Consider the following 11,994-nt stretch of genomic DNA (forward strand, 5'->3'; position numbering starts at 1 on the left):
GGCAAATCAATAATGAATGTCCATTCTCTGGTTACGCAGGAGGTAATTATACAACCTGAATCTTAGGGAATTATATCTATGGTACACTAGTAATAGCGGGAGATACTGGAAGGGGTTCCCACTGGTTGTAAGCCAGCAAGGGGGTAGAAGATCTGTCAGTAGTAGGACGTCTGGTCAACGATGACTAGGGAGACTTCAGGTACAGAAGCCGGTGCTGTAGTCTCTTGATCCACAGACGAATACAGCTTGGTTCTCTGGTAGACTGTAGCTCTACAGTGAAGAAAGCTAGGCGGCCTCAGGCTCTCTGAGCGCCGACTCGACTTGACTCCTCTTGGGGTAAATCCAACACGTGCAGGCGTCGGCGATTATCCGCTCCATAAATCATAGGACCAAAGCAAATATATTCCAGCCGCAAAGGGCTATGTAGTCGTCGGGTAGATTAATCCAGTGTACATGTCCATACGGTTCTCGCCTAGGTCTCCTCGGGTGAAAGCGCCATGCGGTCGGCCCAGCCTGGATAAGAACTCTAGGTAATACGAGAAAGCGTTGGAGATGCTGGTCACTATAGAATTCTAACCGCACGATACACTATACACAAATAGACTATTAAAGACTCAATAGAAATATGTCGCACTCGACGGTATAGCGCCAAACTCTGACAATTCAGTTACTAATTCGCACGCGGTCTCGATGCTCTATTCTGAGGCCAAACAGGCCATACTTCACCGCACGTTGTATCGTGGGTGAGGCTTCAACTTATCGGTAACATACTAAAAGGACGAAGGGTACGGAGGTAAGGGGCTAAGGGGCTTCTACATTCACCTGCGCCGTATTTATACGCACGGTGAACAAATAGTGCCACTCTCATTTCTGTCGCCGTATCCCTGGGCAGGGGCCGGGCAAGTACAGACATGTCGTGTCGGTGACTTTGAACTTGGCTCCGGGGGCCGGTCCCTGGCGCCGGTGGACCGCTGTCCAATAGGAGAATGAACTATTATGGGCTGGACTAAAGGGATATTCCGTGTATATGTACAAGGAATATACAAGGGATATCAAACGATATACAAATACTATGCAATATATATCAATAAATAAATATATATATTCGGTTTAATCTGATCCTTTGTAACAATGACTGTTAGGTTAAAGAACAGAATTTGAGCTTTAATGCATATCAGGTGAACCAGGATTTATGGCCCTTTTTATACATGTTCCCAAGTAATTTTAGGGGACCAAAAGTAATTGTTCAAATTTACACAAATTCATTAACAGGGAGGGTGTTTTGTAACTACCCCAGAACCATAGCTAAATCAGCACGGGCTGGCGCTGCTCCGCACGGGTCCATTGGAAGTGGAAAAAGGTAAACAAAGCGGGAGCATGGATTCCATCATGGCATGGCAAGGTAGTGGAAAATCCCCATAAGTGAAAGTACAGGGGTACAATTTACTGTAAGTGACTTTCTGTACTTTCACTTATAGTGACAGGAGGCTGATTTATGTTTTATTTGAACGCTCAGGGATTGAAAAAAAACTGTGTTTGGGATATGTTGTTGCATAATGTGTGTATATAGGATATGAGTCCCTGGGGCGGTAGGCGGCATGGTGGTGCAGTGGTTAACACTGTCGCCTAACAGCAAGAAGGTCCTGGGTTGCCAGGTACCCGGGTGGGGTATGTCCCAGGCCCTTCTGTGTGGAGTTTGCATGTTCCCCCGTGCTCGCCAGGGTTTCCCCTCTCTAAATGATTACCCTCATTCAAATGTATTAAGGGGCATTAGTCTCTGCTTTGTTAGCAGGAAAGACAAAACAATTTCACAACGAGTAATTTGCAATCAAATATTAAATATGACGACTTGAACCTAATTAAATTTATACAATTACCTTTGGTCCCCTAAAATGTGGGGAGTACTAACTCATACACAGTTCACCAGATGTGGATTTGAACACCCTCAAATTGAAGCTGAAAGTCTGACCTTTAACCTCATAGTCATTGTTCCATTCCAAATCCAATGTGCTGGAGCACAGAGCCCAAACAATGTGACTGTCCTAAGACCCAAAAGTGAAAGGACAGCAACCGTTATTCCCATATTTGTCCTCTAGATGGCAACATCTCACATGCATAATAGTCTTAACACGCTATTACATCAATTGATTGATTGATTGATTGATTGATTGATTGATTGATTGATTGATTGATTGATTGATTGATTGATTGATTGATTGATTGATTGATTGATTGATTGCAGAATGGCTACAATATACAGTACAGCTCAATACACACAATTGTTAAGGGGATGCAGACCAGAGAAAGACTTTCATCTTGTTTACATCAGGGTCCCCCATTTTCAATTCATCATAACATGTCATACATGACATACAGATAGACAGTACTGCTACATCTATACATTTATGACATACCAGATTTACAAATACAGTACTGTTTGTGATACAAAAATTGTCTAGAAAAGAGAGTATATACATTTGATGAAGAAACTGTACATTGGAGGAGGTTGGGTAGGTGGGGTGGAGGGGGGGGTTTGGTATGTGGGGTGGGGGGGTGGGGGAACTGTACATTGGAGGTGGTTGGGTGGGTGCGGTGGGGGGGGGGGTAACTGTACATTGGATGATCGACGAAACCTTACTTGGTTAGGACATTTACTGTATATTGGAGGGGGTTGGGTTAGGACATTTACAGGGGCCAGTTTCGAATTGCAGTCTCCCGTAGGTGCTCTTTGAGAGTGGTTTTGAAAGTGGGTAGCGATTCACATTCCTTTACAGCTTTGGGTAGGGCGTTCCACATTGATGTGGCATAATTGCTAAACGTGTTTAGTCCCTTGTTTGAGCCGAATCTGGGTTTAACATGATTTGTGGAGCTCCCTTTGGTGTTGTGGTCGTGGTATTCACTGACCTTTGGGAAGTATTTTGACATGTACATAACATGGGTACCTTAGTCGTGTACTGTATCTTGTAGACCAGGCCCATTGCAAGTTGCTGTACTCTGTCGTCTACTCTAAGCCATCCTAGGTTGTCAAAGTGGGCATGGGTGAGGTGGGTTCTAAGAGTAAGGTCAAGCAGTAGTCTGACCAGTTTGTTTTGTAATGTTTGTAATTTAGATTGTAGCACCTTTGAGGTGCTTTGGTACCATGAGGTGCATGCATAGTCATAGTACCCTTGAATGAGTGCTCCTGCCAGAGTCTTCAGGGTATTCTTGTTTACCAGAGAGGAGATCCGGTACAAGAATCTAGTTTGTTGGTTGGTTTGTACATTGGATGCCATTTTGTCACAGGAAAGATTTACCTCCAGGATGGAACCTAGGTATGTAATTTCATGTAATTTCATGGCTATTACAATGCTGGCAACAAACAGTTCACATTGTTGTAACCCTGAGTAGCAAATTATTGTGCAATCTAGATATATCTGCATACTTTCTAGAGTCTCATTGTGCCGATAATGTCTATCCCCCCTGTCCTGTCTGACATAGCAGGGTTTGACATGCCCTGTGTGTGTCAGTAGACTAGTAGGCTACCCTTCCTGTGTGTGTGTGTGTGTGTGTGTGTGTGTGTGTGTGTGTGTGTGTGTGTGTGTGTGTGTGTGTGTGTGTGTGTGTGTGTGTGTGTGTGTGTGTGTGTGTGTGTGTGTGTGTGTGTGTGTGTGTGTGTGTGTGTGTGTGTGTGTGTGTGTGTGTGTGTGTGTGTGTGTGTGTGTGTGTGTGTGTGTGTGTGTGTGTGTGTGTGTGTGTGTGTGCCATTTTCACTCTAAAAGCTAGGCTACAGGTTTTACCATCGATGCTCAACCTTTCCATCTGGTTCCCTGGCAGTCATAGCCCACACTGCATACACCATGGTCACGAACAGACAACAGAAACCATGTCTCACATACTCAATGGCTGTCATGCATACAAAGGGCTTTACATTTGTAGGCATGATAGGATCGTGGATCTGATTGCAGACAGTGTCAGCTCCACACTCGGGTCACCTGCAACATATAAGCTGTATAAGCACACCAGTGTGAAGCCATATATGCTCAATCTGTGTAGGGACAATTCACTGTTCTCTGATATTTCAGCAAACACCCCCGATGTTGTTGTTGTTAATGAGAATAACAAAGAGGTTCTCATCCTAGAAGTTGGCTGCACGTTTGACTAGTCTTAGAGGAAGCCTTCACAACCAAAATGTTAAAATATCAACTGTTAGACCATACCATATCACAACTCGGCTACAACTGTAAACTTTTAGTCTTCTGGAAGCCTGGGTCATGTCCATAAGTTGGGTGTTAGAGGCCTTCAGATGGCCGGTCTTCCGAAGAGAAGAGCCAAACAATTAAGATATTGCTCAGTGTCAGCAATTATTGGCAGCCGGGCAATTTGGAGAGGACGCTGCTATCTGTATCCATGAGCTGTGTGTTGATTGTCAGGTTCATCATCCATGTGTGTGCACAACTTTGGTTGCCATTGTCAATTTGGGCACGATTGTAGCAGAATAAACCACAATGTACAAGTGCACTGATAATATTTGTGTCCACTCCTTTAAACATTGTCTTTATGTGGACATTAATAAAGATTCTAAATGTGTGTGTGTGTGTGTGTGTGTGTGTGTGTGTGTGTGTGTGTGTGTGTGTGTGTGTGTGTGTGTGTGTGTGTGTGTGTGTGTGTGTGTGTGTGTGTGTGTGTGTGTGTGTGTGTGTGTGTGTGTGTGTGTGTGTGTGTGTGTGTGTGTGTGTGTGTGTGTGTGTGTGTGTGTGTGTGTGTGTGTGTGTGTGTGTGTGTGTGTGTGTGTGTGTGTGCAGATAGGCAGTTAATAATAGGGTGTTATCAGAGACTGACCAGAGAAACAGACTGCCTCTATGCATCATCATCGTCATCATTCTACTTCCTTCCTTGCATGGATGATGGAGGGACTTTCACATTATGGGCATAGAGCTTATAATAATGTTTTTTGTCACACATCACCACACTAATTTTCTTTTTTTATCAACAATTAGAAATGTGTTTTTCATAAGCATTCCTCTGAGCCCAATAACGAAAGGTTATGTAGGCCAACATCTTTTTATTGTATCGTTGTTGTTTGCGGTGTTGTTGTTGTTGTTGTTGTTGTTGTTGTTGTTGTTGTTGTTGTTGTTGTTGTTGTTATTGTTGTTTAATACTTGTACTGAAAATAAGTTTACCCAGTGTTTGCTGCTGAAACTTACTTTTACTGCAGCTGTGAAAAGAAATGATTCTGTTATGTATGAAGTAAGGGATTATGTTTGTACTAGTAAAACAAATATATATAATTACTATCACAAAGCATCACGATAAGAATATAGAAATAGGAAAATACAAGTTAATATGTATATGCCTATGTTGTGTATAATTCCTATTGAAGTGTCTAATCCTTTAAAATTAATTATATTCCTAATTCATCTAGAATCATTATTCTCTCCGTGCTAAAAGGCAGAGTTTGAGGAATGTATCCAAGGGCCACTAATGTCCGGGTGATTTGGGTGACACCCTGACATCATTAGTGACATCATGTGTGGTATAAAAGACTAGGGGACTGGTTAGGGAACTGTGGCATATCAGAGACTCTGGCCTAGCCTGTGTAGTGTACTTTAGCTTTTTCATCATGCGTGAAATTGTACATCTACAGATTGGACAGTGTGGAAACCAGATAGGCTCAAAGGTAATATACATCAATCAATTATTCAATTGTTCACAACTGTAGAAAATGTGGCTTTACTTTGCCTTGCTTTTTATTTAATAGGTGTTAGAGACCTTGCTCTATCAACATATGTATAGTCCCTAATATAAACAGTTATGTATCTATGAGAAGGACATTGATGATATACTACCAGTATATATCTATAGAGTAAAACAAATGTGTTTTTGTTCATTGTTTCTTTACTCTGTTTTGATCACCATACTAGCTATGAATAATACTACTGTAATAATAAAACAATATAGCTAAATGTACTCAAATACCTTTTTAAACAATCAAGTATAACCTTTTGTATTATTATTTTCTAATACTAGGCCTAAATATTTTGAATTGTTTGGTGACTTGGCATAATGCCAGTGGCAGTTGTGAGTGGCAGAGGGTGTTTCCTGTGGGACAGTGGGGTACAAGATAAGGGGCAAAGCGAGACTGTCATGGGTGGGACATCCATCAGTGAATGCAGTTTCAATAACATTCATACCATCTGATATGGGAGGTGACGGGAGGTCTGGTGGAGAGAGGTTCCTGTCATACTGTGGTTGATGCTTACGTGTGTATAAGTATGCTATCATTGCAGGGACGCATTGCATACAGCAGGGTCCTTAAAACCAAATTTTGCCCATTTTCTTGTGGGGATCAAAGGTATCCCATTGTTTCACATCTACATAGTCCACTGCACAATGTAGCCATACGTTTGACAGCTACAAGTACAAGCTGATTAAGGATCTAAGCATAGCTTACGCTATTGTTGTTATTGCATGAGAAATGTATATCAATAACTTATCTGGTGTGCATGTTTGAACATCTGCTTACTGCTTTCTGTTCATCATTATCAAGATAAAATGGTGCCCCTTGTGTCCTTGTCTTCACAGTTTTGGGAGGTGATCACTGGAGAACATGGGGTCAATGCAAAAGGAATCTACGAAGGAGACAACCCCGTCCAACTGGAGAGGCTCAATGTCTACTTCAATGAGGCACATGGTAAGAGAAAGGTCACACTAACATTTACCTCATAATAAAGGTTTGTACTGTAGTTTTGATTTGATAAGCAGTTATCAATTGTGTTTTGTTGTTTTATTTTTACTGTGAGAAGAGCATGCTCCCCCAAGTGGCAGATTGGGATAGTCCACAAGACACACAGTTTAGTTACCAGTGTTGGATTAAATATGCTTGCTTTCTGAATTCTGTTTCCAGGTGGTAAATATGTGCCCAGGGCTCTTCTTGTTGACCTGGAACCTGGAACCATGGACAGTGTGAGGGGGAGCCGCATTGGAGAGCTGTTCAGGCCCGACAACTTTATTCATGGTGACACAAATAATTTTTTTTTATCAATTTACTCAATTAATGATTTTAAGCAGTCATCGGATTCCGACAGAAAAAAATGCATCTTGGGATTGTATATCTAAGAAATAATGTGAGATGGGGAGGCTTGTGCTGAAGTGTGCCATTGGCCTACTCTGATGGCCCAGTTTGGGAGTCTCTGCACGCTCACACACTAGCAGCCACTTAACACTTTAACATGAGCGGGCACACACTCATGCCGCACACTTATGGCCAAAAGGAAAGGCCACTTTAAATTAGAATAACAGGAACAGTGTATTGCACTACCAAAGCTACCTAGCATGTCCTATATGCTCTGTAAATAACTATGTACAGATACCGAGATGTCACACCATGTTACCTGTTACCTGTTTATTGCACAATGTTGTTTTTTTATTGGATTCTATTATATGTTGTACCACTGTATTGCACATCGTTGCGGGCAAGACCACCCGCATTTCATTGTATACTTGTATGCCGTGACAATTAAAACTCTTGACATGACCAGTGGACTTTACAATTCATTATGTAGATGTTTTTTCCCTGCTCAATGAATTGAGATAACAAGAATAACCTACAAACAGTTTTCTTAAACTATTATTCGGGAGCAAAAATGGTCATAGGCCTTTTTTGTGAGAGTAGTGAATGAGCTGCTTTCATTAGTCTGGATCTAGAGCAAGAGAATACATTTCTCAATTGTGTTTTGAGATGAAGGCTCGGGAACCCCTGACCGTCTCCTTTCCCCTCATTCTGCTCTGATACAGGAAATTCAGGAGCCGGGAACAACTGGGCAAAAGGCCATTACACCGAAGGGGCAGAGCTGGTGGAGCAGGTGATTGACAGGGTGAGGAACGAGAGCGAGAGCTGTGACTGCCTGCAGGGCTTCCAGTTCGTCCACTCCCTGGGAGGTGGCACCGGCTCTGGCATGGGAACTCTCATCATCAACAAGATCCGAGAGGAGTACCCCGACCGCATCATGAACAGCTTCAGCATCATGCCCTCACCCAAAGTCTCCGACACCGTGGTGGAGCCCTACAACGCCACCCTGTCCATCCACCAGCTCCTGGAGAACACGGACGAGACATACTGCATTGACAACGAGGCCCTGTATGACATCTGCTTCCGCACGTTGAAACTCACCACGCCGACCTACGGGGACCTCAACCACTTGGTGTCCCTGACCATGAGTGGGGTCACCACCTCCCTGAGGTTCCCCGGGCAGCTCAACGCCGACCTGAGGAAGCTGGCTGTCAACATGGTGCCCTTCCCCCGCCTGCATTTCTTCATATCGGGCTTTGCTCCTCTGACATCCCGTGGCAGCATGCAATACAGATCCCTCACCGTTCCAGAGCTCACCCAGCAGATGTTCGACGCCCGCAACATGATGACGGCCTGCGACCCCAGAAGAGGGCGATATCTCACAGTGGCTGGGATGTTCCGCGGCAGGATGTCCACCAAAGAGGTGGACGAGCAGATGTTGGGGATCCAGCAGAAAAACAGCAACTACTTTGTGGATTGGATTCCGCACAATGTCAAGGTCGCCGTCTGCGACGTCCCACCTCAGGGCCTAAAGATGTCCGCCACCTTCATTGGCAATAACACAGCCATACAGGAGATATTCCGCCGTGTTGGCGAGCAGTTCTCACTCATGTTCAGGCGTAAGGCCTTCCTCCACTGGTACACAGGGGAAGGCATGGATGAGATGGAGTTCACGGAGGCAGAGAATAACCTCAACGATCTGGTGTCAGAGTACCAGCAGTACCAGGAGGCCACTGCTGACGTGGAGTGGGAGCCCGAAGATGACGCTGAAGAGGAGGGACCCTCACCAGGAAAAACGACAGAATTTCAGTCTCGAACAGAAACTGTGGTCGAGACGGTGGTCGAGACAGTGGTCGAGACAGTGGTCGAGATGGTGACTGAAACACCTGATGAAGCTATAGTTGAGTAGGAAAGATTGGTATACAGTGTGGTGTAGGGCAGTGGTTCTCCCCCCTGTGCCCAAGGGATCATTCCAGAGCCCTCCACAGGAGACATGATAACCTGTTTGCCTGTCATCATTGTGACTCACAATCCACACACTCCAATGCAATTAGTCCCACTTATTCCATTTGACCTCATAAAAGCATAAAGAATATACCTCAAGTATAAATGTTGCTGTTGTATTAGTCCTCAAATATTTACAAAGCAACAATTCCCTCTCAAAACCCTCTTAATGTCCTTTTTCTCATTCAAAGCAAACATATGAGTAGCCAAAAAGGCTATTATTATATTTATAGAATATTAAGTGCCATTATTTTTTTGTCAAATTACTTGCCATGATGATTTGTAATTGAAGCATTTTGCTATTAATGTTTTCAATAATTTCCTATCATCTAAATTCTCTGACAGCTCCCTGAGGTCCTCTTGTAGGCCTCAGCTCTGGTTGTAGGCCTCAGCTCCCTGGTTGTAGGCCTCAGCTCCCCTCTTGTAGGCCTCAGCACCCTGGTTTTAGGCGTCAGCTCCCTGGTTGTAGGCCTCAGTACCCTGGTTGTAGGCCTCAGCTCCCTGGTTGTAGGCCTCAGCACCCCTCTTGTAGGCCTCAGCTCCCTGGTTGTAGGCCTCAGCTCCCCTCTTGTAGGCCTCAGCACCCTGGTTTTAGGCGTCAGCTCCCTGGTTGTAGGCCTCAGCTCCCTGGTTGTAGGCCTCAGCTCCCTGGTTGTAGGCCTCAGCACCCCTCTTGTAGGCCTCAGCTCCCTGGTTGTAGGCCTCAGCTCCCTGGTTGTAGGCCTCAGCTCCCTGGTTGTAGGCCTCAGCTCCCCTCTTGTAGGCCTCAGCTCCCTGGTTTTATGCCTCAGCTCCCTGGTTGTAGGCTTCAGCTCCCTGGTTGTAGGCCTCAGCACCCCTCTTGTAGGCCGCAGCTCCCTGGTTGTAGGCCTCAGCTCCCCTCTTGTAGGCCTCAGCACCCCTCTTGTAGGCCTCAGCACCCCTGTTGAGAACCACTGGTCCCCTGCATGTTAAGCTCAATGGATGTGAAGGAAGAATTTGTGATTGCTGGCCTCAAGTACTTCTGTATTGTAGTTTTTATCAATTACCTGTGGGTGGATAGTGACATTGTGATGTAAAATAGTATGTATTTTATTGTATTTATCCTAATAATGATCTGTAGGCTATATGTTTTTTATTTTCGATAGTCAACAGTGGTGCAAATTACACTCAATCAGCGCCAGACCCGAGGATAGTCGGGTTATCTCGCCATGCGTTGAGCGCCAGGACCCCCAAAAACCCGAGTATAGTCGGGTTTTCATCGTTATTTCTTTTATTCAATATTTTTATTCATTTCTCTCACACGGACCTCTGGGTTACCATAGGGAACCACTCTGAGATTGCTAGTGTACAATACCGGCCGCATCCTGATAGGTGGCAGTATCGCCCACCCTTCTAAACCTTTTCTTCACACCCGGTGTTACGTTTCATTCACTCCGGGCGCAGTTTTCTTGGTCAGGCGAGTCTAGCGGTTCACTCGATAGCATTGAAACACGTCCAATGCCCCCGATACATGTGTTGTGGTGGATTATGTTGGCGACACGATGGACACCAATACTGGAAATCACGATCAGACAATTGGAATATTCTTTTTGGGGTACCTCCTAGTGAAGGTAAGGACTATATGACATCAACCCTGCTTTGATCCAACCATGATTTCACATTGATCGTTGCGATCAATCAGTGCATGTGTAACGTACTCCAGAACGTATGCCATTGGTGACGATCAAAGCATCAAAAAACGACCCCCCCTACCCCCCTTTTTCATGCATTCATGATGAAACATAATGCCTATTATATACATTTGATTTGGAAATAGTGGCGTGTCCAGGCGAGCAACGCCAACGCTTTTAGTAAAATTCACGTATTCCTCCATAGCGGCGTTTTATGGAATTAGCCAGGATCACTCTGAAACTATATTTATATTCACCCCGGTATAACACACGAACGTATACATGAAAAAAAATATTATTTTTCACATATTGAACGATGGATAGTTTATGTCAAATGAGCCATAGTATTGTATCCAGCTATAATATAGAATATAGATATAGCCCTGCAAACACCGCCATGCAGCCCTATCTCTTAGAGTGGTGGCGCAGTAGGAACTAAGATGGGCTAGGCCTCTGGCGCTGAAAGAGTTAAAGGGATGTCTTTGAATTTATATTTTTCCGTTTGTCCTTCAGTCTCCATGTGTATGCATTGTGTATTCATGTTGTACTTCCACACTGAAACTAACAAGCACTATTAGCTGCTGAAGTGTAGTACTTGAAGTGAACTTTTTAATACAACGTGATAAGTGTCTGGTGAAAAAACAACAACAACAAAACAAACATACGTATTTGTATATAAAACGTAAAAATTACATTGTGTGTTTTATTTAGTTTACTAATTATGTTGTGTCTCTATAATAGTGATGAACTTGTATGATGATATTTGTTCTACATTTCAGTTGAGCGGGATGCTGTGAATGCTTCAGACAATGAATATTTGTGTATCTTATGACAGTGATTAAAATACGTAAAACCTCTGGACAAAGAGCTGTAATTATTACCAAATATAGGTAAGTTTGAGTATTCATCCTTATTTATTCATACCACTGCAATGACGGGCACTGCTCTGACGGGCACAACGATAGGGTTAGTCTGTATAAAGTTGCCACATAGCTCCCTCCCATTTTCTAAGCCTGGGACAGAGAGATTACACGTAACCCTGTGTACCGCTTGATAAGCACATTTGACGTGATGGAGGTTTGCCCCTTTGGCACAGCCATAAAGTTGGCTAGACTCATAAACCAGGCTTCCTAAAGAGATACTGTACTTTATTATGTTTATGTAATCTAGCATACACGTAAATGTAGGTTATGGTGACATGGCCTGTGTAGGTCAATGTCAAATGTCCCACATTACTAAAGGGGTGTTGGGGAAGGTAAAGCATTCTCTCATTCCCACTAGCAGGGAGAC

At 43.9% G+C, this 11,994-nt stretch overlaps 1 protein-coding gene across 1 annotated transcript; it reads left to right on the top strand.

Annotated features, from left to right (window-relative positions):
• Positions 1-5,538: 5,538 nt before the first annotated feature.
• On the top strand, positions 5,539-11,563 carry LOC311230149 (tubulin beta-6 chain-like). The gene is made up of 4 exons (XM_084316328.1): positions 5,539-5,656; positions 6,562-6,670; positions 6,884-6,994; positions 7,774-11,563. Exons 1-4 carry the CDS (start codon positions 5,600-5,602, stop codon positions 8,955-8,957), a joined length of 1,461 nt encoding a protein of 486 aa, XP_084172454.1. The 5' UTR covers positions 5,539-5,599; the 3' UTR covers positions 8,958-11,563.
• Positions 11,564-11,994: the final 431 nt, after the last annotated feature.

Source organism: Notolepis coatsorum (genome assembly GCF_963971535.1).
Source record: "Notolepis coatsorum genome assembly, chromosome: 6".
Lineage (NCBI taxonomy): Eukaryota > Metazoa > Chordata > Actinopteri > Aulopiformes > Paralepididae > Notolepis > Notolepis coatsorum.